The sequence below is a fragment of the Pongo abelii genome, chromosome 12 (genome assembly GCF_028885655.2).
Source record: "Pongo abelii isolate AG06213 chromosome 12, NHGRI_mPonAbe1-v2.0_pri, whole genome shotgun sequence".
In the NCBI taxonomy this organism is placed as follows: domain Eukaryota; kingdom Metazoa; phylum Chordata; class Mammalia; order Primates; family Hominidae; genus Pongo; species Pongo abelii.
Genome location: NC_071997.2, coordinates 67,316,032 through 67,343,664, shown reverse-complemented (window position 1 = coordinate 67,343,664; position 27,633 = coordinate 67,316,032). Strand labels below are relative to the sequence as shown.

Below are 27,633 nucleotides of genomic sequence, written 5' to 3'. Positions count from 1 at the left end.
GCCGAAAGCCCTCCCGCGGAGGGAGAAGGGGCGGGAAGAAGGGCGTGGTCAGCGCGGCCGAAGGGCGTGGTTGGCGCTCAGTCCTGCCCTGCGCGTTTTGGGCTGCGGTTGGAGGGCCGCAGCTGCAGTCAGGGTCCGCCAGCTCGGGGCCACCGCATGGGGCTTCTGAGACCGCTCCGGACGTGCGAAGCGTTCGCGGTGCGGTAGGTAGGCAGCGTCCCGCGTGCGGGTGCTGGTGTCGGGGGTGCCCGCGGCCCTGGGGGCGGTGGCCGGGGCTAGATCTGCGCGCGCGGCCCGGCCCCCTCCACCCCCTGTCTTCGGTGCCTGCGGGGCCCTTGCGGTGCGGGCCGTCTGGCCTCGCATCCCCGCCGGCAAGGGCACAAAGGCTCCCTGGGGGCGGGGGCGCCTCGTGCCTTCGCCTCCATCTTGCAGGCGGAACGGCGTGTGCTGTGGCGGCCGAGGGGTCGGGGCCGAGGCGGGCGGCTGGGCTTGGGAATGCCCGGGCGCGGCGAGGGAGCGCGCGAGTCCGCGCATCTGGCGGCCGAGCAGCTGCGCCGCTGGTCGGCCTGGGCCCCGGGGGAGGTCACTTTCTCTCAGGCCTCTCCCGAGCGTGGGCTGTTTACCCAGCTCCCCAGTCGGGGCTAATGCAGCTCGGGCCTTTCCCCCTGGAAAGATGGAGACCGGTGATTTCTTATCGCCGTGGATGCAGCAGCGCCCAGATGCGGAGAGAAAAAATCAAGATGTCTCATTTTTTTGCCTCGGGGGGCTACCCTTTCTAACTGTCATCACTAGAACAGTTCTCAGCAGCCTGGGGACGAATGTCCAAAACCTGTTCCAGGTCCTTGATGATTAGTAGGTTGGGTTTAGTGTATGTAACAAAAATGAGCGGAAACCTGCCAGGGCAGATTGGACCTCACTGGGAGTTCATCAGGACCACGAAGGGAGGTGGCGTTTGTAAATCTAACAGTTCTCAGATCTAGGGTATGAAAAGTGTGTGTTAAAGTGTGTGACAAAGGGTGTTGGGTCAGTTTGCCTTGGGTTTAGTTGAAAGATCTAGAAGTCACCACTTTTTACTTTGTTCCCTCCATTCCCCTTTCCCACCCTCTGTTGAGTCAATTCTGGCCCACTTAGAAAACAGAACAACAACAAAAAACCCAAGGAATTCAGTTTAACCTCTTTTGCAAAGCTTTTTAAAACATTTCCCCACCCTGCGACTGATAACTCTTCCCTTTTTTGGGCTACCTTCTGCAGCCTCTATTTTTACTCATCACACTGTATTGTGGTTTCCCCAGCCCCTAGCACAATGCTTGGAACATAAAAGGCACTCAATGATGGAAGGAAGCCAAAAGGAAACAAAATCAGCGTGGTAGTCCAAAGGTGACACAACAGAAACATTTATTTAACTTCTTGAGCGAGTTATTCTTACAGGTTAGGAAGGCAGCTAAGCTCAAGCTCTCTAAGTCAAACAGACTTTAGCTCTGCCATGTTACTAACTGATTGATTTTTTTTTTAATGGTGATGGGGGTCTTGCCATGTTGTCCAGGCTGGTCTTGAACTCCTGGGCTCAAGCAGTCCTCCTGCCTGTGCCTCCCAGAGTGCTGGGATTACAGGCGTGTCATTAAGTTATTTAACTTCTCTGTGCCTTGGTTTCCTCATCCTTAAAATGGGAATAATAATAGTATCTATGTGGTGGGTTATTAGGATTAAATAAGATATTGATGTAAAGTGCCTACTGTAGTTCCTGGCACAAAGAAAATGATCAGTAGCTGTTAGCTGTTAGCAGTTGTTAGGAGGAAAATAAATGGATACTTGAATACACTCACCAATATGAAATATCTGTATAGTACTTGACCCTTCAGGATCTCTCTGCTTTTTGGTCCTTATCCGATCCCTTTTTTTGAGACAGGGTCTCACTGCATCACCCAGGCTGGAGTACAGTGGCATGATCTCAACTCACTGTGGCCTCAACCTCCTGGGGTCGAGTCCCTCTCACCTCAGCCTCCCAAATAGCTGGGATCACAGGTGCACATCACCAGGCCCAGCTAATTTTCTATTTTGTTGTAGAGATGACGTCTCTTTATATTGCCCAGGCTGGTCTTGAACTCCTGGGCTCAAGCGATTACAGGCATGAGCCACAGTGCCTGGCACCTTATCCGATGGCTGATTTTTTTCTTTTTCTTTTTTTTTTTTTTTTTTTGAGAGGGAGTTTCACTCTTGTTGGCCAGGCTGGAGTGCAATGGCACAATCTCAGCTCACTGCAACCTCTTCCTCCCGGGTTCAAGCAATTCTCCTACCTCAGCTTCCTGAGTAGCTAGGATTACAGGCACCCACCACCGTGTTCCGCTAATTTTTGTATTTTTGGTAGAGACAGGGTTTCGCCATGTTGTCCAGCCTGGTCTTGAACTCCTGACCTCAGGTGATCCGCCCACCTCAGCCTCCCAAAGTGCTGGGATTACAGGCGTGAGCCACTGCGCCCAGCCTGATGTCTGATTTTTAAACATCCCTTTAGCCTTTCCTGATTCTCTTGCCACAGTGAAAGTATTCCATAGAAGATTATCTGTTTGTGTCTGGAGTCTCACCACCAACTAAAGATTGATTTGGTGCCAAATAGCAATTTGGCCAAGAGTTACAGTAGTACTTGATACATTATTAATGGGGTCTGTTATCTGAAATGGTCATGTAAAATCAGAGGAGCTAAATAGATGGGGGCCTCATGTGGCTGACAAAAAATGTTTACCTGGTTGATCCATCCAAAAAGAAGCAGAGCTTATGGAGGTGGACTGTCCTTATAACTTAAATCTGTTCTCATGAAGAAACTGTCTACTGTCTTTAATGTTGTTCACCAACATCGTGAAAAGCCCAAGAAATGTTCCTGTTGGCTTTAGACCTGTCTGCCAGCTAGAAGTGTCAGATAGAACTCCTGGGGGACACTGCGTCACTTCCAGGTTTTCCTGCACCGCTTTCTGGTTACAGGAAACAGGTTAAGTTGCACATTTCCTTGTAGCTGTAAGCTCCCTTGGCATACTGGTTTCTCTTAAATTATTTCCAGTTTCCAAAACAAATACCTTTCCCCTCCTCACTTGTAACTGATAAAGGAGAAATTCAGGTCTGTGATTCTGTTTTTAATATAGCCATCATGAATCTCAAATTCTTTCTAGGGAATACTATTATTTCTGGGGACTCCCTTTCAGCTGTGATATTCTATAATTAGCCATTAAAAACCTGCCACAAGGTGTAAGCCTTTTCTAATGTCCTGTTGCAAAGGCCTTGAAGACAAGGGCCATAAATTTTCTTCTTGTGTGTGGCTGGCATATAGGCACCCAAGGAATGGTTGTAAAGCTATTTTAGTTGTTCCTTCTCAGGCTGCTGAAACAGCCTTACTTACCAACCCAGTGCTTCTGAAACATTGTGCTTACCAAGTCATCTGGAGATATTGCTAAAATGCAGGTTCTCATTCCAAGGTTCTGGGGCAGGACCTGAGAATCTGCATTCCCAACAAGCTCTGAGGTGATGCAGATGCTGCTGGTGCTGGATCACACTTTGATAGTGAAGTGCTAACCCTAGTATCTACGTTTGCTTTTTAGAAGTATTGGGTAAATGGGTTTTATTTTCTTACGGTATTGGAATAAAATCTTGGGTTTAGGAGCTTTTTTCTATTTTTTGTTTTAACAATTTCTCTATCTTGTTAAAAAAAAAACTATTTGAGGAATTGTTCCAACATACTTTGATGTAACAAGATTTTTAATAAAAGCAATTGAGGCACATGGAGTGAAAAAAAAAATAGGAGAAAGTCAAGGAAGAGATTAGCACAAAAAGGCAAGTACCTCTCTGTCCTATGCATTTTACTCAGGTGAGATTGTGTATTTGGCCCTGAGCTTTGTAGCAGCCAAAGCAAAGAGGGAAATTTTTTTTTTATCAGTTTTGCCAGTACTTAATAAAGTGAAAATGTCTGCTGAGTGGAGACAGCTGTTTCTGTTATTGAGGCCAGAGAATTCTCCCATGGGTTCTCCAAAGAGAATGGTATGGTACAGTGAGTGGCATTCTTACTAGTATCTCTTGAGAGCGGTAAGATTCTTCTCAGTCTTCATATGTGTAGCCTGATGACCTCACAAAAAAGTGTCAGGGCCGGGCACAGTGGCCCATGCCTGTAATCCCAGCACTTTGGGAGGCCAAGGAGGGAGGATTGCTTGAGTTCAGGAGTTTGAGACCAGCCCGGGCAACGTAGCGAGGCCTTGTCTCTTAAAAAAAGTAAATAAATGAATAAAAATAAAAACTGTCAGTATAGTAAAAGCAGTGGTCTGTGGAAATGCACCCATGTGGTCCAGGTACAGCCTCTTCTGACAGTGATTTTTGTTATAAGGAAGGTGTTTTTCTGCTTTGCTCTTTGGTGGGAAAAAAGGTGCAGTTGATTGACATATTCAGCCCTTAGCATCCTTGTACGTTGAGCTTTGTTACACATGGACACTCTGCTGACTGCTGAGGAGGCCAGAGAGCTTGGAGTTGAGGGGAGGAGTAGCTGGGACTCAGTCAAGCTCCTTGTAGATGTGACTTACATCTCTTTAAAGGCTATCTAGGTTGGGCGCAGTGGCTCACGCCTGTAATCCCAGCACTTTGGGGAGGCCGAGGCAGGAGGATCACATGAGGTCAGGAGTTCCAGACCAGCCTGGCCAACATGGTGAAACCCTGTCTCTACTAAAAATATAAAAATTAGCCAGGCGTGGTGGTGGGTGCCTGTAATCTCAACTACTCAGGAGACTGAGGCAGGAGAATTGCTTGAACCTGGGAGGTGGAGGTTGCAGTGAGATAGCGCCACTGCACTCCAACCTGGGCAACAGAGCAAGACTCCATCTCAAATTTAAAAAAAAAAAAAAAAAAAAAAAGGCTACCTAAAGACCTTGCCCTATAAATGAGAAGACTGGCCTTGCTGGGAGGCTGTCTGGTGGCCCTGGTCAGCCAGCCAACAGGTAAGTGAGTGAGAAGGCGAGGGAACAGACAGCCAAGCAGCCTAGACCACAGCCCTCCCTACCGCAGTGATCTACAGGGACCCACTGGCTCCTCCTAGGGCCCTGGGAGATTCCTTCTGTTCTTTTGACTCTAAGCAAAACTTCCAGAAGCAGCCCTGGGGAGAAAAGAAGGGGCTCCCGGTGCCCAAGGATCCTGGGGATGGCCTCGGCCCATGGCCAAGCCACAGCAGACACAGTCTACCCTCCGTAGCTTTGAGTCTTTTCATTTTCAGTTTACTTTGATTTTACCTGCAGAGAAGGGGGACAAAGTGCTCAGAGTGACCTACCCCACAGTGAAAGACAGGGCTGGTGTGGGGGACTGCGGGGCTCCAGGGGGACTTGCCGGCAGGGCGGGAGCAGGTGGAGCAGCAGTTGCTCTTTGCTGCTGGCCTCCCAGTCTCAGGCCTCCAGCCACAGTCTTCCTGGCACCCACCCCACCCTGAAGCAGGCCTCAGTCACCTCTTATGACTGGCCCCTTTGTTGGCTTCCCCTACGTGTCTTTACCTCCTTTCATGTGGCCTCCTACGCCTGCTTGGCCTCTGCCTTTAAGCTCCTTTATTCCATAAATCTACTTCCCCCAGAGTTCTTCCAGCAACCTCTGCTGGGTCCTGCCTTCTGTTTCCTTGTGGACAGTTTCATGTCATTGGAGAAAGAGCAGCATGGAAAGCCTCTTTGTCTGGTTCTCTGGGCAGGTTCTGCCACTGTGTGTTCATGGCAATTATCACTTATTTCTGTGGCCTCCTGTGAAAACAAGTTTGGAGGTTTTGGCCCTGAACTCGTAGGGCTTGCTCAGTCTAGCAACACCTGGCCTCTGTGGCTGGCACAGGTGACTGTGCGCTCAGGTAAGAGACAAGCCCTTGCCAGAACAGAGCTCCGTGGGCAAAGCTGGTAGAAATGAGATTGTTTCAAAGGGAGCTCACGACTTAAAGAGTCCTGGCCAGGCGTGGTGACTCCCGCCTGTAAGCCCAACACTTTGGGAGGCCGAGGCAGGCAGGTCACTTGAGGCCAGGAGTTCGAGAGCAGCCTGGCCAACATGGTGAAACCCCGTATCTACTAAAAATAGAAAAATTAGCGGGGGATGGTGGCATGCGCCTGTAGTCCCAGCTGCTTGGGAGGCTAAGCTAGGAGAATTGCTTGAACCCAGGAGGCAGAGGTTGCAATGAGCCAGGATCTCACTGCTGTACTCCAACCTGGACGACAGAGTGAGACTCCATCTCAAAAAAAAAAAAAAAGAGTCGGGGCGTGGTGGCTCATATCTGTAAACCCAGCACTTTGGGAGGCCTAGGCAGGTGGATTGCCTGAGCTCAGGAGTTCGAGACCAGCCCTGGCAACATATCGAAACCCTGTCCCTACTAAAAATACAAAAAATGAGCCACGCATGGTGGTGCATGCCTGTAATCCCAGCCATTCGGGAGGCTGAGGCACAAGAATCCCTTGAACCCGGGAGGCAGAGGTTTGTAGTGAGCCAAGATCGTGCCACTGCACTCCAGCCTGGGCGACAGAGCGAGACTCTGTCTCAAAAAAAGAGTCCTGCGGGAGGTCCTTTTTTGTTGAAAGGAGGATTGCTCTCTAGTTGGTCATTCATCTGTTTGAGGGGTTTAGTCAAGAGCAAGAGCAGAGCCTCACCCCTCCCAAAGTTCCCAGTCCTCCTCTCTCCATCCTGCACAGAAGTGAGTGGGAGGAAGCCCAGCAGCTGTGACAGGAGTGTCCTAGGGTGATGCAGCATATACGAAGAAGGGTCAGATGTCCAGGCTTAGAGTTTGTGTCACCACATGCATGATTTGTGGGCGTATTTTTACTGTAGGGCAAGAGTAAGCCAAGCCTACATCACTCCTAATTATATCTGGTGGATCATACAGCCTCTTCAGGTTCTGGAAACTAACAGAATTTTAATAGCAAAGTCCAGATGGTCCCTGGAATATCCTGAACCTTATGTGGCTTGTTTCTTGGTTTGACAAAGGACAAGGCAGTTCTGGTGTGTACAGACCTTTCTCAGAGGGTAAGGTTGACTTCACTGTCTGTGCTCTGATGTCTCCTGTCATTCAGCCCAACCTCCTGGCATTTCCTTCATTTGGGAGGAGACGGGGGCCTGTGCCCCATCGTGGAGCTGCTAGCCTCCAGGAACACCGTAAAATGTGTGATCCAAGAACGGGAGGCCCCACATTAGGAAATTGTTTAAGGCTGATGACCTGGGAGACAGTGTGGGTCCAAGACAACAAGTGCTGTTCACCAGTCTGAGAAGGATAAGCTGTCTCTTATTAGAAGGTGCAACCCAAATGTGTCGCCCCCACCCTTACCCCAGAGGGTTAGAAGGAATGATATGTAAAATCTCGGATCTATGGAAATGAAGACCAGACCTTCATGCAGTGTTACGGATGGCCACCTGACAGATGCAGACAGGGTTGAGTCCTAGGAATCCAAAACTTGTGCGTTTATCATAGCGTGGGCCAGTGTTTTCTTCGGCATGATTGCTGTTTTAAAAGAGGTTTGTCTTCAGTCATTACTTCAGGAAGTTTTCCCCGATTATTTTTATCCCAACTGATTTCTCCCTTTCATTGCATTTTGGTAACATTTCATAGATAGTTTTGAATGCATTATAGATTGGTTTTTATTTTCTTTCACATGTGTCTGTCTAGGTTCTCATAATACACTTGTATAGTACAGGGAGAAAAGCATGATTTGTCAGGCAGATTAATAAGATTATGAAGGGACTGTTTATCCAGTCTAAGAAAGTAACTACCTTCATTCCGTCTTTACAGACGTACAATTTCCTTGAAAATCATTGAATTTCAGACCTTCTTACCTGGTTGCTGAAGGGACTTTGGCCACACTACTAACCTAGTTTAGGTTTGTGTGTATCCTTGTAAATTACTTAGGGATGTCAACTGAATAGTTTGTAATAGCTCAGCACTCCCCATCTCTCCAGGATAAATAGATACCTTCTTTTTTGAATAATGAGGTCCAGACAAAATGAATAAAAAATACATGATCAAAACAAAGGGATAATTTGTTTGCACTCCTCCCTTGCCCCATCATCATCTTATTCCAGCACCCTGTCTCAAGATCGCACCCTTTAGTGAGGGGTGTGGGGGATCTCTAGCCATTGAGAGAGTTTTTAGAAATGGAGCAAGAGGCCGGGCGCAGTGGCTCACGCCTGTAATCCCAGCACTTTGGGAGGCCGAGGCGGGCAGATCACGAGGTCAGGAGATCGAGACCATCCTGGCTAACATGGTGAAACCCCGTCTCTACTAAAAATACAAAAAATTAGCTGGGTGCGGTGGTGGGCGCCTGTAGTCCCAGCTACTCGGGAGGCTGAGGCAGGAGAATGGCGTGAACCCGGGAGGCGGAGCTTGCAGTGAGCCGAGATAGCGCCACTGCAGTCCAGCCTGGGCGAGAGAGTGAGACTCCATCTCAAAAAAAAAAAAAAAAAGAAAAGAAATGGAGCAAGAAGTAGCAATTGGGAATTATGGGCTATACCCAGCCTTCACCCTGGTTTTTCTAGCTCACGGGCGCAGCATGTTCCCCTAGTTGTGAAAACACAACTTGCCTGTAAACGTCTTCATGTGCAGTTTCTTAATGAGCCACAAGGTGAGGATGTGGCTCCAGAAGATCTCTGTCTCAGCAAGACTCGTCACTCTTCTCTTTGTCCCTCCACCAGTCTTCTCTCTCTTCTGCTTTGTGGCTTAACTGTTTGATCACTTATTCCCCAGTTGGCTCATAAACAGCTTGGGCTCTGGAGTTGGGCAGTCCTGGACTTGTCTCACTCAGAGCCTTCGTTTCCCCATCTGTGACATGAGGATTAAAGACCCTGGCTCCCATGGTAACTTGCCCTCACATGTGCTGGTGGAGTGTAGAGTGATACCACTCAGCAGAGGGCCACTTGGCAGTGTGTGCCAAAAGCACCCTTCGCCTCAGCAGCTCTACTTCTGCAATTTATGCTGAGGATGTGCCAGCACAAATGTGTGTGCATAGTGACTCATCATAGCATTGTTTGGACTAGCAAAAAAGACTAGAAATAACCCAAATGTCCACTAATAAGGGACTGGTGAAATAAACTAGTGCGTCCTTACACCAGAATACAGTACTGGTCAGTAATGAAAAAAAAAGAGGAAGCTGTCTTTGTACAGTAAGTCCTCACTTGATGTCGTGAGTAGGTTCTTGGAAACCGTGACTCTGCCACTTGAAAGGACATATAACAAAACCAATTTTACCATAGTCTAATAGATATAAATAAGAATTAAGCTCCTATGGCATATTTCTGGTCATGAACGCATCACCAAACTTCTAAATAAAGACTAAAACACTTCTAAATTAAATATTGAAATAAATGGGAGCTGTGCATACATTTATGAAAGATGAATAAAAACAAGTAAGATGAGCCAGGCGTGGTGGCTCATGCCTGTAATCCCAGCGCTTTGGGAGGCCAACTAGGGCGGATCATTTGAGGTCAGGAGTTCCAGATCAGCCTGGCCAACATGGTGAAACCCCGTCTCTACTAAAAATACAAAAATTAGTCAGGCATGGTGGTGAGTGTCTGTAGTCCCAGCTACTCAGAAGGCTGAGGCAGGAGAATTGCTTGAAGCCAGGGGCCAGAGGTTGCAGTGAGCCAAGATCACGCCACTGCACTCCAGCCTAGGTGACAAACTGAGACTTTATCTTAAAAAACAAAACAAAACAAAAAAAAACCACAAGATTATGATTTACCTGCTTACTCAAATGGGTTCAAGGTCGCAGGTAGCTGGAGCCTGTCCCAGCAGCTGAGGGTGTAAGGAGGGAACCAATCATGGGCAGGACGTCATCCCATGGCAGGGCACGCTCACTCATATACCCACACTCAGACCAGGACCATGTAGTCAGCCCCATTCACCTAAGTATATATTTTCAGGATGTGAGAGGAAACCTGAGTATCCAGATGAACTGGATATCATCCAGGCAGACATGGGGAGAATGTGCACACTCCATACAGACAGTGACCTCAGTCAGGAATCAGGTTTTCTTATCAATGATATAATGAAAAGACATTGGACCGGCTGGGCGGTGTGGCTCACGCCTGTAATCCTAGCACTTTGGGAGGCTGAGGCAGGTGGATCACGAGGTCAGAAGTTCAAGACCATCCTGGCCAATCTCTACTAAAAATAGAAAAATTAGCCAGGTGTGGTGGCGGGCGCCTGTAATCTCAGCTACTCAGGAGGCTGAGGCAGAGAATTGCTTGAACCCAGGAGGCAGAGGTTGCAGTGAGCCGAGATCGCATCACTGCACACCAGCCTGGAAGACAGAGTAAGACTCTGTCTCAAAAAAAAAAAAAAAAAAAAGTGTGTGTATGTATATATATATATATATATATATATATATATATATACATACACACACACAAAAAAAAAAATTAGCTGGGCATGGTGGCACATGCCTGTAATCCCAGCTGCTTGGGAGGCTGAGGCAGGAGAATTGCTTGAACTGGGGAGGCGGAGGTTGCAGTGAATTGAGATCGCACCAGTGCACTCCAGCCTGGGCAACAGAGTGAGACTCTGTCTCAAAAAAAAAGACATCGTACCAAGTGATGTTACTGAAGGACCTGCTGTATTGCTTAGGAATGAGCCCCTAGATATTTTTTGTAGAGAAAAGAAAAGCAAGGTTCTGAATAGTATGACCTATACAGTTTGCTACTTTTATGTTAAAAAAAAAAAAAGGGAGGGAAGGATAAGCCTGGTACAGTGGCTCACGCCTGTAATCCCAGCACTTTGGGAGGTGGGTGGATTGCCTGAGGTCGGGAGTGCGAGACCAGCCTGGCTAACATGGTGAAACTCCGTCTCTATTAAAAATACAAAAAAATTAGCCAGGCATGGTGGCACACACCTGTAGTCCCAGCTACCCGGGAGGCTGAGGTAGGAGAATTGCTTGAACCCAGGAGGTGGAGATTGCAGTGAGCTGAGATCACACCACTGAACTCTAGCTTGGGTGACAGAGCAAGACTCGGTTTCCGGGGGAAAAAAAGGAGGGGGAAGGATGAAAATAGATATTTGCATCAGGAAACAAGGGTCATACACAAAACTAGTAAGGCTGGTTCCCTGTTTTTGTGGGAGTATCTAGTAGTAAATATTTTGTTTGATTTATATTTAAAAATGGGCTGCTTTTTCTCCCGTTTGGCTCCTTTGTCCTTCCTTGTAAGGTGACCTGTTACACTGATTCTGTCGACGCCTCCCCATGACACTAATGACAACAGCCAACACTTAGTGTCCATACCATGCCAGGCACTGTCATAGATGCTCTGCCTGACCTGGCTCATTTTAGCAAAGGAATGGGGGACAATGGCGGAGAGAGACTTACATCTGTTGTGCATTTTACATTTGAGCTGTATATTACCTGTCAAAAATAATTTTCTGATTGGTTCCTGGCCCACCTGGTGGTTGTGGGAATTAGACGAGAGTCCATGCAAAGGGCATGCTCTTCTCCAGGGTCACTTCTGAATCAGGCTGGAGCCTGGCATGCCCCATCAGGCAGGGTAGGGAAGGGCCCTCTTGGATTCCAGTGCAAGGCGGCCTCAGTGTGTGCGGTGCCCATCTAGGTGGTACTTCCCAGTGTGTGAGCTGAGTAGGATGAGCCCGCAGCCATTCCCCCTTTGCAGGCTCTCCACCAGCATCTCCTCTTACCATCTCTTTGCCTCCTGACTGAGGAAACAAGGCCATTTCTGCCCACGTTTAAGCTTTGAGGTTGGCCCAGTGCACTCCAGGTGGCTGCCGACATCCTGGGCATTCACGGTTCCGTTACCTCCCCTTCCGTGTCCTCCCAGCATTAGTCGTCCTCCTGTTGGTTTTTTGGCCCCCTGCCCCATTCCACCAGGGCTCCCAGCACAACTCTTGCTGGCATGCTTAGGCTGAGGGTGATGTCCCTCTGCTGTTCCTGAACCTCTTTGTGTTGGAATGGTCCTGTTTGCAGATTCAGCTCCCAAATCATCATCCTTCCCTGAGTGCTCGGCCTGTGCTCTCTCGCCTGCCTGCCTGCCACCTGGCTCTCACTCTCATGTGCACACATGCTGTGTTACACTTACCCTACCACTGTTACCCACCAGCTTTCCACAGCTTCCCTCCATCACCAGGTGCAGCATAACCCAGGCCAGCCTGAGGAGAGTTGCTGATCTCTTTCTCTTTGGTCACTGGCCATCCTTGGAACAAGTAGCCCTCACCTGTTCCACAGCCTGGATGTGGTTTCTGTGCTTTGAGAGGGTCCCAGCCTGGGCAACATGGTGAAACCCCGTCTGTACAAAAAATGCAAAAATTAGCCAGGCGTGGTGGCATGTGCCTGTAGTCCCAGCTACTCAGGAGGCTGAGGTGGGAGGATCACCTGAGCCTAGGGAGGTTGAGGCTGCAGTGAGCTGAGATCACGCCACTGCACTCCAGCCTGAGTGACAGAGTAAGACCCTGTCGCAGAAAAAAGAAAAAAAAGAAAAGAGAGGGTCCTGCCTCCTCTGCCAGGCAGAGCCAAGCATCTTGGGGGGCATTCTTCCAGTGCCCAGCTGAGGCCTGGGCATGCCCTGACTTGCTGTTCTCTAGGATAGAACAGTCAGAGCCAGGCCTGAGTTGCTTGCTGAGGAGACCGTTACGACAACAGAACCACTATGGGCCTGTGCACAGGAAGGGTCCCACCAGGCCTCTTAACCCAGTGGGGTTGGGCTAAAAGGGCAAGAAGGTGACTTAGGCAGGACCCCAGCCTTGATTGGACTTTGGACCTGTGTTGACCCTCCTGGGTTTCTGCTGGTGGGGATGGCACCATCCACCATGAAAGCAGAGGGGAAATGGTGTGCTTCTGCGTCCCCTTTGGAAAGGTCTGGGGCCAGGGAAAAGCCAGAACTCGGTGCTCCTCTGAGGAAGTAGTCACCATTTGTTTCCTTTTTTCTTTGGCCAAAAATATGTTTGCCTTAATTGTTAAAGAGCAAGACTTCCTGAACACAGATGTAGAAGATTTATATTTTTCTCTCCCCTCCCCTGTTTTGTAGGAAGCTGAAGTCTTCAGCAGAACCCTGACCTAGGCAGGGAGTCTCAATGGCCCTGGGTGAAGAAAAGGCAGAAGCGGAAGCATCTGAAGACACAAAGGCCCAGTCCTATGGGAGAGGGAGCTGCGGGGAGCGGGAGCTGGACACCCCAGGGCCCATGAGTGGGGAGCAGCCCCCACGCCTGGAAGCTGAGGGAGGACTCATCTCCCCTGTATGGGGGGCAGAAGGGATACCTGCCCCTACTTGCTGGATCGGGACTGACCCTGGCGGCCCCTCTAGAGCCCACCAGCCACAGGCCGGTGACGCCAGCAGAGAGCCCGTAGCTGAGAGGTCTGAGCCTGCACTCAGTGGCCTGCCTCCTGCCACCATGGGGTCTGGAGACCTTCTGCTCTCCAGGGAAAGCCAGGTAGGTACTAAAGCAAGACTGTAGATGGACCCATTGCTGTCCTTTGGGAGTTTGTTCCAGGATTTCATCACCATCTTGCATCCTTTCCTGGCTACTGTGCAGGGTGAGGAATTGGAGGGGCCTGAGTATGATGATTTCTGTTTTGTGGGTTCAACTGGAGAGCTGGGCCTCAGGACCGGCCGGGGGGGACTCTCCACAGTATCTCCTGTTCCTCAAGAGTGAATGGTGACTTTTTAAGGACCAGGGATTATAGGCCAAGAGGCTGCTGCCCAGAGGTCTAGGCCAGGGGAATTCTGGCAAGGAGAACCCTGTCGTGTTTCTGACTTGGTGATCTAAAGGCTTTAGGGGTACCCTGAAGAGACTTGGGAAAGGAGTGTCCTGGGCTTTGGGCTCCTGGGGGCTCTGAAACTAAATCCTCTTCGGACCCAAGGGACATGTCAGAACCTTGGAGCCCTGTAGTAGGCAGCACTGTCCCTGGTTAAGGAGAATTCCTTGGGCTTCTCTGATCCTTGGGCTTCTCTGACTGCCAGGCAGCTTCTCCTAGTGGGAGTCACATGGGGCAGGGAATCCTACCAGGTTCTGTGACTGCAGGCAAATCACCAGATCTTTCAGGCCCTCAGTATCATTGGGAGGTGACCGGAATGATCTGTTCTGCCCAGCTCTTGCATTCTTTTCTGTTCTGCTTGCCCTTTCCTGGGAATGGCTTTGATCTTCTCGGTGTCATTGTAGCCTTGGCTGCTGCAGGGTCCCCTTGTGGAGCTGCATCCTGTGAGGAGGCTCTGAGCGGGACTGGGAGAGAACCGAGGCTGGGCCCCACCTGCCTGGGAGCAAGGGGCATTGGGAGGCTCTGGCACCTGTGAGTCAGAGATTCGGTGAGGCAGGAAGCAAATAATAAACAGACACAGAAATGGCCTTTCACGAGGATGAGTCTGGTGCTTATTATTAGAATTCCTGTTGTTCGTTAAGCTCTTACCATGTGCTTTGCACTCATGGGCGTATTTAATCCTTACTTTCTGAGGAGCTGGTGCTATGAGGGGAGGAAAGTGAGGCTCGAAGTCATACATCTGGAAGGTGGCAAAGTTAGGGGCTGGCCTCAGGTTTGTCTGGTGCCAAAACCCATGTCCTTGAATACTGTGCTGTCCTGCTTCCCTCGGGAGTGAGTTCTTCATCAAGCAGATAAAAAATTCAGTGAAGAAGCTGAGATGAACCAGTCATTCTGCTAGTGTTCAGTTACCACTGGCGTGTGAACTGAGCAGGATGGGGTCTGGGGCTACCTCCTGGGTTTGGACGTGTCCTGTTAGCGACAGTGATTGAGGGTGTCTGCCAGGAGATGCTTCTCAGGGACTGTATTCCCGCTTCAGCATGACAGAGCTGTCCGAGTTCTGCTTGCTCACACCCTGTATACCTGTGGAGGAAGGAAGAACCTTGGAGAGGACTGGAGATGGGAGTCACCTTGCTTCCCAGACAGGCAGGGTCTCAATGCTGCTGCTGGCAGTGCACACTGCCTGGTTCTTGCCTCAGGCAGCAGACTTCATTTTAAGGTCTTTCCTAAATACTGTCTAGACCCACAAGGAAACTCCTGGGTTGTCATCTAAGAAAGAAAGTGGGTTTGATTTTCACCCGAGTGCTTTTTGTCCCTTTGATCATTGCAGGTGGAGAAGACCAAGCTTTCTGCCTCCGAGGAGCTCCCTCAGACTCCGAGCCTTCCCAGAACAACAACTATTTGCTCAGGACATGATGCTGATACCGAAGATGATCCATCCCTAGCGGATTTGCCCCAGGCGCCCAGCTCAGGTCTCTCTTGCCTGTCACAGTGGAAGTCCATGCCGAGCCCAGGTTCCGCAGCTCCTCAGCCTTCCAGCTGCAGCGTCTCTGCTTCCTCCACAGGCAGCAGTCTCCAGGGTCACCAAGAGAGGACGGAGCCTCGTGGTGGTTCTCTGGCCAAGGTCTCCTCCTCCCTGGAGCTGGTCGTCCCCCAGGAACCCTCCTCTGTGGTGGGGCTAGGACCTCGGCCCCAGTGGTCACCACAGCCTGTGTTCTCTGGGGGTGATGCTTCTGGACTAGGCAGGAGACGCCTCTCCTTCCAGGCTGAGTACTGGGCCTGTGTGCTGCCAGATTCCCTGCCTCCATCACCCGACCGCCACTCCCCTCTCTGGAACCCAAATAAAGAGTATGAAGATCTGCTTGACTATACTTACCCACTGAGGCCCGGGCCTCAGCTCCCAAAGCACCTTGATAGCCGTGTGCCGGCTGACCCTGTCCTTCAGGACTCCGGGGTAGACTTGGATAGCTTCTCTGTCTCTCCAGCAAGCACCCTCAAATCACCTACTAATGTCTTCCCCAACTGCCCACCAGCAGAGGCCACTGCCCTGCCATTTTCTGGGCCCAGAGAGCCAAGCCTTAAGCAGTGGCCCTCTGGAGTACCCCAGAAACAGGGTGGCATGGGCTTGGCATCTTGGAGCCAACTTACATCTACCCCCAGAGCCCCAGGCAGTAGGGATGCTCGTTGGGAGTGCAGAGAGCCAGCCCTGAGGGGCGCGAAGGACTGGCTGCCTATAGGCAAGCCCCTTGTTATGGGCTCTCCCCAGCTAAGGACACGGGACAGAGGGTGGCCCTCGCCCAGGCCAGAGAGGGAGAAGAGGACCAGCCAGAGCGCCCGGCGCCCTACCTGCACAGAGTCTAGGTGGAAATCAGAAGAGGAAGTGGAAAGTGACGACGAATATCTTGCCCTGCCCGCTCGGCTGACGCAGGTTTCTAGCCTGGTTTCGTATATAGGATCCATTTCTACCTTGGTTACCCTGCCCACTGGGGATATCAAAGGGCAGAGCCCCCTGGAAGTGTCAGACACGGATGGGCCAGCTTCCCTCCCTTCAAGCTCCAGCCAAAGCCAGCTTCCCCCTGGAGCTGCCCTCCGAGGATCTGGGGATCCCGAGGGCCAGAACCCCTGTTTCCTGCGCTCCTTCGTCCGTGCCCAGGATTCCGCAGGGGAAGGCAGTCTGGGGAGCAGCCAGGCCCTCGGGGTCTCCTCTGGACTGCTGAAAACACGCCCCTCCTTGCCAGCTAGGTTGGACCGGTGGCCATTCTCAGACCCAGATGCTGAAGGGCAGCTTCCCAGGAAAGGAGGAGAACAGGGAAAAGAATCACTGGTGCAATGTGTGAAGGTAACGACACTCAACATTAGGAGGCTTTGTGTACAGGTGTCTTGTCTCTTCCCCCAATCCACTAACATCATAATAAAACATGTTCATGTTGACCAGGCACTTTTTATGTGCCAGGCATTGTGCTATACCTTATCTTATTCAGTCCTCACAACTTTTACCAGGTAAGCACTGTTCTCATTTTACTTTTTGGAGAAAAGAGCAGAGACAGGTTAGGTAACGTGCCCACTTATAATTAGCAAGGGCTTGAGCCAGGAATCAGACCCAGGTAGACTATTTGCAGAGGCTGAGCTCTTAGCCGCTACCCTTGGCTGCTTCCTAACTCAGAGGTATTCTGAACAAAAAAGGTTTTGTGCACAGATGCCTTTAGGAAACACCGGGCTAGACAAAGGTAAGTGGCTTTCTTGACTGCAGGACTTCTCAGAGCTTCATTTGCCAAAGTGGTTTAAGTGCAAAGTTAGGGGCATTGGATGTACTGTTTCCTAGACTTTGTGGCCACCGGACCGTCTTGTGGACCAAATGTCTTAATATCTGGGGGTATAAAGAACACTGCGTGGGGTGGGGTTATCGGTGTCAGGCATCTGAATTTGAAACATGGCACTGCTGTCTTTGGAATGTTGGCTCAGCCTCTTGAGTTTGCTCGTTTGTAAAATGTGGAGCCCTGCCTTCTTGGGATGTTGTGTGCATTCAATAATTCATGTTGAGGGCTTCGGTGCATTCCCAGACACATGTTGAAGGTTCAGGAATGTGCCTGTCCAGGAACATGGCCTAGTGCTCGCGGAGGGGTTTCACCTTCCCGGGAGGTGACGTGGTTATTTTGTCTTGTGAGGTAGGTAGGACACGTTATCATCAACCCTTCTTTACTGATAAAAGATTGAGATGCCATGAGGTAAAGTTGTTCTTGGCTACAGCTTCAGGTTAGTCATGATTTTAGTCATTTATTTTACATTCACTTTTCCAGAGAAGCATGGACGTATCTGGCTCCAAGATGCCGATTCTAGTTAGTAATGGTGCTGATCCAAGAATTGGTTTCCATGTCAGGCATGCCTCTTCTGGGCTGCTCCATTCCCACCTGCAAGGCTGGGTTTTCTCAGCCTGTCATTTTTGATGTCACACCAGGCTGTGGTTTTCATTGCTCTGGCAGAGGGAGGTCTAGAGTCATGGAGTGGGGACAGGTGAGCAAGGAGGAGAGAGGAGACTAAAGGTGCACAGTCTGTCTCCAAGTCCTCCTGATATTTTTAGCCTTTTGATAACATAAATAATTTTTCGATCAGTAACACCATGTGTCCTTTTATTTGTCTCTGCAGACATTTTGCTGTCAGCTGGAAGAGCTGATCTGCTGGCTGTATAATGTTGCAGATGTTACTGACCACGGGACTGCAGCCAGGTCCAATCTTACAAGTCTCAAGTCTTCTCTGCAGCTTTACCGGGTAATATGCGATCCTGGCTCTGGCTTGTTCCCTCACAAGAGTGGTAGCTAAATTACTCGATTACAAAGTAAAATCTCAAATAACCAATGTCTGGTATGTTATAGTTCAGTTGACTGTTATACCTGAAATCTAATTAGAGCTTCACATTCTTAAAGCGGAACGCTTTGTAAAATGCATGAATTATTTCCCAGGCCAAATAGAGCTTGAAGATACAATATATTTATCTCAAATCAAAAATACTTTAGGTTTTGGGCTGGCAGGTGCAGTGGGACAAGTCTTATCCCAGTTACTGTGGAAGCTGAGGCAGGAAGATTGCTTGAGCCCAGGAGTTCGAGTACAGCCTGAGCAACATAGCAAGACCCCCCTCTCAAATAAAAGTTTTTTCTTAATTAAAAATAAAAACAAAAATACTTTAGGGTGATTTGCAGTATAATTTTCCAAATGTCTCAGGGATTATAAAGACAGACTTGCACTATTATGACGCCTCTAATTATGTATGGCTATTGAAGTAAAATTAAAGACTCAGATTTTTTTATTTGCACTGGCCACATTCTGCGTGTTCAACCATCACATTTGTCTAGTGGCTACCACGTTGAACAGTGCAGATGTAGAACACTTCCATCACCACATAAAGTCCTATTGGACTGCACCTCTATTTAAAGATCTGAGCTGAAATTGTACTGACTCCAGAATCTACAATAGGGCATTTTGATGGTATTTAAATAGAAATCTAGGCCAGGCACCTTGGCTCACACTATTAATCCCAGCACTTTGGGATGCTGAGGGTGGAGGATTGCTTGAGCCCAGGAGTTCCAGACCAGCCTGGGCAATATAGCGAGACCTCGTCTCTACAAAAAAAAAAAAACAAAAAAACATACAAAATTAGCTGAGTGTGGTGGCATGCATTAGCAGGAGGATCACTGGAACCCAGCAGGCAGAGGCTACAGTGAGCCAAAATCACACCACTGCACTCCAGCCTGGGCCACAGACTGAGACCGTCTCAAAAAACAAACAAAAACTGACGTCAGTTTGTGTGCGTGTGCATGTATTTGGGTTTGGTTTTAGTTTTCTTGTTTCTTTTTCATTAAGATTTTGTTATTTTGAAAATACTAATGTGGATTTTTGTTAACTTGGTCCTAGATTTAGGATGACTGTGTCCCAGTTTGTGCCTGTTGTTCTGGCATAATAATAGGTCCCCTTTCAGTCTCAGAAGTGTCCTGAATTGGAGGATAAATTATATAGTTGTCATCCCTAAGTCTAACATTAACCTTGGCTGAACTCCTGCCTTCTAGCATATCTGGTTGGCTGCACCTTTCTAATCTCTTCATGAAGAAGCAGAGGGATATCCATGGTCTGAGCCTGAGGCTAGTCTGGAAGGAGTTTTCTAAAACAATTCTGTGAATTCCTACAACCTTATAACCTGACCATATCTTCAGCAGCAGAGGACACAATTTACATGTGCTTGGGCCAGGGCTGAGCTGACTGAGTGCCTTCCTGGGACCATACTCCAGCTAGAGGGAGGGAGGGGCTTTGTTTTCCACCTTGGAGCCAACTAAAGTGTAGGGAGGAGCCTTGCTTGACCTGGACAGGCTGGGCCAGCTGCTCCACCAACCTCGGTGGAGAGAGATTGCTTTGAGTTCCTCACTTTGAGGAACTCCACAATGAGTTCCTCTCCACACTGCAGGAAACAGCATTCCCACTAGGGTGGAGTGAACTTGAGGAAGGAGAGAAAGGCTGACTCCAAGGGTCCTGTATGCAGACTCCACGTGCATGCACACAGCTGTGCAGGGCCCAGGACCAGTACCACTACAGGGAGAGGAAGCTGCCCTGGTTGACCTAGCTTAGTGGCCTTTCCTGGCTTGTCAGAGCAGGTGCAAACAGAATAATTCCATCCCTCCGTCTTATCCCTCCTGCCAGCCTTCTGTACCTCAACTTCCAGGCTAGACAGAAACAACCAGCTTGCTTTGTAGGTAGAGCTGAGATTTGAGCTGGGAGTCACTCGTGCAGGTCAGTGAGGCATAGGCCTCTTGTGTCACCCATACAGCTGTCACAAAGTGGGACTGTACTGCTAGCCCCTTCCCAGCACAGAATTGTGCATGGCTCATGCGTATGTATGTGCTATCTTGACTCCTGCTTGGATTAAGACCTAGTATAAGCGAGCGTGTGTGTATGTTCACATATCTTAACTGTGACTCATTTTCTTATATACTTGTATTTTGTCTTAACACAGGGGGGTTGCAGCAGCACATAAACCACACTACAGTACCAGAGAATAAAATAATAAGTATAGGTATCAGGGTAAAGGAAAACTGAAGACAGGAAAATAGTAAATCCAAGGGTAAAACTATCACTTCAAAATGGTAAAACACCAAGTTCTGGCTGGGCACGGTGACTCATACCTGTAATCCCAGTATTTTGGGAGGCTGAGGCAGGTGGATCGCTTGAGTTCAGGGGTTTGAGACCAGCCTGGGCAAAATAGTGAGACCCTGTCTCTATTTCTGTTAAAAATTAAAAAATTTATAAAACTCAGTCACCAAGTTCTACACCCTGGATTTGACTTTACCTTTTTTTTTTTTTGAGACGGAGTCTCTCTCTTACTGCCCAGGCTGGAGTGCAATGGCGTGATCTCGGCTCACTGCAACCTCTGCCTCCCAGGTTCAAGCCATTCTCCTGCCTCAGCCTCCCGAGTAGCTGGGATTACAGGCATGCGCCACCACACCCGGCTAATTTTTTTGTATTTTTAGTAGAGGCGGGGTTTCTCCATGTTGGTCAGGCTGGTCTCAAACTCCTTACCTCAGGTGATCCACCCGCCTTGGCCTCCCAGAGTGCTGGGATTACAGGTGTGAGCCACCATGCCTGGCTGACTTTACACTTCTTAACTGCTAAAGGAACATCAAGAACACCAGCTCGGTAGCCAAGAGGGGAAAACAAATGAGTTGCTTGGGAAACTCACAGCTTCCCAGATGTTGAGGTAGTTACCCTTGTGGTCTGCACAGAGCAAAGACATGGAGGGAGGAGCAGAGGTAGAGACAGTGGCTCTCTGCGGTCAGTTTAATGGCAGATCTCCTGTGGTCCATTAGAATGGAATAAATTCTGAGACTCCCATAGCCCTGAATTAAAAGAGAACCCCATGAGGTGAGGGCGCTAGAAGGAGACCCTAACTCCAAGCTGTTTGTGAGCCAGCCTCTGTCAGGGAAGATGCTTCTGATGTCAAACTAAACAGGAAAAACTACTGACTCTATTTACCTTGGGTTCAAAGAAGCTGAAGTTAAACCGTTGCACTGTTTACTTGGGGAATTCTGCAGACCTGATGGGGTGAATCTTCCACATTAGAGGGGAATAAGGCTACCCTGCATGCTGTGCTTTTCAAATAACGTTTACAAAACAATAGTAATGAAGCTTCTTCCTTTTCTTTTTCTGATACACCTTAAGCAATTTAAGAAAGATATAGATGAACATCAGTCTCTGACGGAGAGTGTCTTACAGAAGGGGGAGATTCTTCTTCAGTGCCTGTTGGAGAACACCCCAGGTGAGATGCTTAAGGTTTTGGATTTAGCCAGAGCTTAATCCCTGTCAGCAGCAGGCCCAGGGACTGCACTATCCCTGGTAAGGAGCCGGTACCACAAGAGCCCCTGCCCACACCCACTGCCCAAGATGCCCCATGCCCGTCTGCCAGCTGCACGCGTCGCTGCCCATAACTGCCCCTACACACCTGCTTAGAGGCAGTCATGGTTATAAAACCAAGCCCATTAGAAATTAGGCATTGAGCCTGCAAGAATGACTCTGTCTTTTGCTTCTGCTTTTGTATTTTTCTGGTGGTAGTCTGGGTAGGAATCCTAGTTTTAATCCACCAGCCTTAGTTTGTGGCTAGGGTATTTAGTGGGTATCCCTTTGGTTCCCCACCTTACCTAGCCCAGGTTGAATTCCTCTCTGAAATCTGCCTTGTTGTCCTGCTTTGGGGAAATATTTGTTTCAGAAAAGGATTGTATTGCTCAAAAGTATCTGAGGACAGTCAGTCTGTCCTCAGGGAACAGACTGAATAAAGAACTGATGAGAGGTGACAGGGTGGCAGTAGTGTGCAAACCAAGCTCAAGCCCCTTTTTGTTTTGTTTGGCTTTTGAGATGGAGTTTCGCTCTTGTTGCCAAGGCTGGAGTGCAGTGGTTCCATCTTGGCTTATCGCAACCTCTGCCTCCCGGGTTCAAGTGATTCTTCTGCCTCAGCCTCCTGAGTAGCTGGGATTACAGGCATGCGCCACCATGCCCGGCTAGTTTTTTTGTATTTTTAGTAGCGATGGGGTTTCTCCATGTTGGTCAGGACTGTCTTGAACTCCCGATCTCAGGTGATTCGCCTGCCTCAGCCTCCCAAAGTGCTGGGATTACAGGCGTGAGCCACCGCACCCGGCCACTTGAGCCCATTTTGTAGGATGGGTTCCCCATTTAGGAAAGTGAAAATCACAGACCTCAGGCATGTATCTAAACATGCTGGGTGCCAAGGATTTACAGTTATCATTGTCTTTACAGGACGAGGGCATGGGGGATGAGGATATGATAGGGAGGATGAGCTAAGAGAATGGCAGGATAAAGCCTTGAACTGATGGCAGTCCCTAATTTCCTGCAAGACTGTAAATCAAGTGCTGACAGAGCCTGCCTATATTATGCCTCATTTTACATTTTTGAGTGAGATGGGATTTATACTGGAATCCAACCGCAGAAGCAAAGCTGGGCAGGTCCCACAGGCTTGAGAGGCAGTGAGGAGGCACTTTCCTGACCAGCATGGTGAGCAGGTGCATACCGTGAAGGGTGTACAGCAGGATTTCTCAGCCTTGGCGCTTTTGCCATATTGGCCGCATGATTTTGTGGGGAGTTGTCCTATGTATTGCAAGATGTTTAGCAGCACCCCTGGCCCCAGTAAATCCCTGCTTCCCCCACAGTTGTGACAACCCAAAATATTTCTACACATTGCTAAGTGTACCCTGGGAAGAAAAATCTCTAGGGTTGAGAGGCATCAGTGGACAGGGACCACTGAACGGTTTTCAGCAGGTAAGTGATTCTCTAGTGTGAATTATGTGAGCTCTTTGCAATCCCCTGCCCTTTTAAGCCCTTTGTTTTGGCTCTTCTGGCATTTTCACTAGGGTTCTTAGATTTTTTATTGGGGCAGAAATTCCATGTGCCAGGCTCCTTTGCTACATGTAATTTACACCAGCATTTTACTGAAGCCGTTGGCACATCAGTGTTCTCCATTTAATCACAGCCCTGTGAGATGGATAGTTGTGGATTTGCCACAGGCCACAGGAGAAGTGGCAGCCTGGCAGAGCCCCTGGGCACTGGCTTTCTGCAGCTTCCCAGTGTCTGGAGGTGCAGAGGCCTGAGCAGCTTCTCTCTTCACAGAGGCCACGTGTAAAAGTAGGCCTCTAGTCCGGACACGGTGGTTCACGCCTGTAATCCCAGCACTTTGGGAGGCCAAGGCGGGCAGATCACCTGAGATCAGGAGTTCGAGACCAGCCTGACCAACATGGCGAAACCCTGTCTCTACTAAAAATACAAAATTAGCCGGGTGTGGTGGGGAGCACCTGTAATCCCAGCCACTCTGGAGGCTGAGGCAGGTGAATCGCTTGAACCCAGGAGGTGGAGGCTGCAGTGAGCCAAGATTGCGCCATTGCACTCCAGCCTGGGCAACAAGAGCGAAATTCCTTCTCAAAAAAAAAAAAAAAAAAGTAGGCCTCTTAAAAGCTTCAGGTTTTTTGACCTTCATTTTAAAATCAATTTAATAATACTTTTATTTGCTTAGTCCCACTTTGCTCTATCAAGAGGTTTTTTACTGGCTTCGGGGTTTTCTTTGGTTTTCAGATATGTATCCAGGCTCTTTCAGATTGACACACAGCCCTTCCCCATCCATCTGCTTGAAATAATCAGGAATGTGGCTGTTTCCCCCTTGAGACGTCAGTGTCTCTCGCCAGTGGGTGCAAAACTTAACTTTTCTTCCGCCAGGAGCACGCTGTCAAAGTCCATAGAGCCAGCCTACCAACATGTTTATTCCAGTCCTTCCCAACTTCTTTTATTTGGCCCCAACCAAACATTCTAACAGTCTAAATAAAAGTTCAAAAGCATCCGTGCGCGGTGGTTCACGCCTGTAATCTCAACACTTTGGGAGGCCAAGGCGGGCAGATCACCCGAGGGCAGGAGTTCAAGACCAGCCTGGCCAACATGGCGAAACCCCATCTCTACTAAAAGTACAAAAATTAGCTGGGCATGGTGGCAGGCGCCTGTAATCCCAGCTACTCAGGAGGCTGAGGCAGGAGAGTCGCTTGAACCAGGAGGTGGAGGTTGCAGTGAGCCGAGATCACGCCACTGTACTCCAGCCTGGGCAACAAGAGTAAGACTCCGTCTCTAAATAAATAAATAAATAAAAGTTCAAAAACATAAAGGTCCCTGAACCAATAAAGGTTTCTGTGACATAGCACAAGAAGACTGGGCAAAGGTCTAATGAAACTGGAGGGGTTAGCCAGCTGTGGTGGCTCATGCCTGTAATCCCAGCACTTTGGGAGGCCAAGGCGGGTGGATCACCTGAGGTCAGGAGTTCGAGACCAGCCTGGCCAACATGACGAAACCCTATCTCTACTAAAAATACAAAAATTAGCCAGGCGTGGTGGTGGGTGCCGGTAATTCCAACTACTGGGGAGGATGAGGCAGGAGAATCGCTTGAAACTGGGAGGCAGAGGTTGTAGTGAGCCGAGATTTGCGCCACTGCACTCCAGCCTGGGTGACAGAGTGAGACTACATCTCAAAAAAAAAAAAAAAAAAAAAGAAACTGGAGGGTAGAACCCAGCCCAGCCATCCTTACAGCCAAGCTTTACCGTGCGCTCTGACTGCAATCCTCTGCCACACTCTGCCAGCTCTTTGTGGACAGCACTTTGCCCTGATGACACCACACTGATGTGGCTTCCATAGGAGATCTCAATACAGCCAGCCTGTGTTCCTTCTCCTTCCACCCATCCAGTCAGCATTGTCTGCAGATAGGCAGCTTCCCCTTTCCCTTCCTCTACTGACAGATGTTACAGCTGTGGCAGGAAACTAGGGAGAGTATAAGCACAGCTGATAAAGGCGCAGGAAACTAAGACAGCCTTTGTGCTTAACAAAAATAAATTTTTGGAAAGAGAAAAAAGCCTGCTGTGTGATGCACTCTGACCCTAGCCCATCCCTTCCTCATATGAACAATTCTGACACTGTGAGAGTGAATCTTGCCTTAGCCTGCTTTCAGGTTATTTTTTTGTTTTGTTTTGTTTTTGAGACAGAGTTGCACTCTTGTTGCCCAGGCTGGAGTGCAATGGCACAATCTTGGCTCACCGCAACCTCTGCCTCCCAGGTTCAAGCGATTCTGCCTCAGCCTCCCGAGTAGCTGGGATTATAGGCATGTGCCACCACACCCGGCTAATTTTTTTTGTATTTTTAGTAGAGACGGGGTTTCTCCATGTTGTTCAGGCTGGTCTCCAACTCCTGACCTCAGACAATCCACCCGCCTTGGCCTCCCAAAGTGTTGGGATTACAGGCGTGAGCCACTGCGCCTGGCCAGATCATTTTCTTTTTCAGTCTGTTCACTGAGGCCCACAAAAAAAAGGGTCTCAAGCACTCCCAAATCTATTACCAGACCACCCATGTGAAATAACATTCTTCCCAGCCAATAGAAACTGATAGACCTGGTAGCAGGGGTAAGCATCTGAACCTTGGCATGCCGTTTTATTTAAGCCTTGTGCCCAACAGGATCTGGATGTGCCCTTATAGAGATACCTGTCTTACCTGTAAAGTCAGGTAATACCAGCCATCAGAAAATCATGTCTCTGTGCCCTTCTGTGAATTATGTAATTTTGAAGTGGAGTCGGTGAATTCTTTTCTCAGCTTTTATCAGAAGTTAACAACATAGGTTCTCCAGTGCAACAGAAGTCCCTGGAGAATCACTGTTAAAAAAGGGCAGACATTCAGAAACTACTGCCAGGTCCTACTTTGTGCAAAATACTATACCCTTGTATGTTCTTTTGAAAATGCTTACTGGACAACACTTGCATGGGTTTTATTTCTGGTTTAATTTCTTTGAACCTCATTGTTAGTTTTAGAGGATGTCCTTGGGAGGATTGCGAAGCAGTCTGGTGAGCTGGAGAGCCACGCAGATCGCCTGTATGACTCTATCTTGGCCTCTCTGGACATGCTGGCTGGCTGCACCCTTATCCCTGACAAAAAGCCCATGGCGGCAATGGAGCGCCCACGTGAAGGGGTTTAACCTGGTAAGTAGAGGAACTCAAAAAGAAAATTTGCCCACCAACCCTGCTGTAACAGTTGGCCACTACTTAGAAGCTTGTTGAGCCAAGAACTATTATTGAAACAAATGAGATACTGGAAGAAGACAGCCAATGGTACTAAAAAAGGAGTTGCTGGTCTTCTTATGATGATGAAGGCTCACTGTGGTGCTTTCCATTACTGTTCACCCCTGCTGCCTGCTGAGGATGAGGGTGCCTCTGTGCTGCCATTTATATGGCACTTCCTTCACCACCATCCCTGCCATCCCAAGACAAGAGCAGCACAACTTATCTGTACACCTACTTTATTTCTGCACAGGTACACTTTTCCAGTATGGGGCCATGACCTGGCCGCCCCTGTTCTGCAGGATCTTCTCCCCAGCTCATTTGGTACTCCATCTCCAAGCATCTCTGACAGCACCAAGTGCTTAGAGAAACCCAGAGTTACTGATAACTTTGCATCACCACCCCTGCCCTGCACAAAGGGTCTCCACATTATCTCCCACACCACTCCCTTCCAAAAAGGCCAGGGGGATGGAGGGGTTAAAGACACCTTGGAGACTTAACAGGTAGTACAACTTTCTTTTGCTCCCTTGAGAAAGTCAAACAGAATGACAGAAAAGGAGCTAGGAGAGCAAGGGTGGGTGTGTCCCCCACAGAGCTGCTACTGCCAATGCTTTTCATAATTCCGCAATTGGACTGTCCTTTCTCTGAAACGTCCTCTCCTACAACAAAATGTTTGTAGTGCTTAACTCGTAGATTTTCTAGGTGAGCACTATAGGTAGGTTAAGAGCAGGGAGTCCCTGTATTTTTATCAGAGCAACTGTGAGACGTCATCTTGGTTCTAAAATGAATGCAGGGGACTGCTGTTGTCGTTTCTTCCTCTACAACATTATGCCTGTAACAAATGCTGCCTTTTCTCTTTCAGGCATCTTCTCAGGCAGAGATGCAACCCGTCGGCCAAACACTGGCTGGTGAAAAAAAAAAACCTTCAAGAAGTCCTTGCAAGAGCCATTCAGCACTGAAGTCAAAGGGGAAACCTTCAATATACTAGCTTTAAAATGCCTTTCTCCTCCCTGAATGGAGGGCTGAGTTACTATTTTTATTTACAATGAATCTTTCCAAACTAAGGTTTTCCTTTTGGTGCTTCTCCACAAAGAGCGTGTAGCTTTGCAATTTTTGATAAAATAAGACGTGTTGCCTTCCCCTCTATCCCATTAAAAAAGAGCAGATAAAGCTCAAACGATTCCACCTGGTAGGGTCATTTACCAAGGGCTGGTAGGAGATTCCGAATACTCAATATTCTCAGGCATGCAAGAGGACCTAAGAGACTGAAAAAAGTAAATTGTTGGCCAGAAACC

General features: G+C 48.8%; 1 protein-coding gene across 2 annotated transcripts; it reads left to right on the top strand.

Annotated features, from left to right (window-relative positions):
- The first annotated feature begins 55 nt into the window (after positions 1-55).
- Positions 56-27,282, top strand: CEP68 (centrosomal protein 68). Of its 2 annotated transcripts, none has more exons than XM_009237246.4 (7): positions 56-207; positions 12,994-13,396; positions 15,049-16,557; positions 17,862-17,984; positions 21,417-21,513; positions 26,087-26,260; positions 27,201-27,282. In XM_009237246.4, exons 2-6 carry the CDS (start codon positions 13,040-13,042, stop codon positions 26,254-26,256), a joined length of 2,256 nt encoding a protein of 751 aa, XP_009235521.2. In that variant the 5' UTR covers positions 56-207; positions 12,994-13,039; the 3' UTR covers positions 26,257-26,260; positions 27,201-27,282.
- The last annotated feature ends 351 nt before the right edge of the window (positions 27,283-27,633 follow it).

Bases quoted from the DNA above. Each gene is read 5' to 3' on its own strand.
- CEP68 (XM_009237246.4), top strand. From the start codon at position 13,040: ATGGCCCTGGGTGAAGAAAAGGCAGAAGCGGAAGCATCTGAAGACACA. The intron at 13,397-15,048 runs GTAGGTACTAAA...TGATCATTGCAG, and splicing joins TGCTCTCCAGGGAAAGCCAG to GTGGAGAAGACCAAGCTTTC. The intron at 17,985-21,416 runs GTAATATGCGAT...ATACACCTTAAG, and splicing joins CTTCTCTGCAGCTTTACCGG to CAATTTAAGAAAGATATAGA.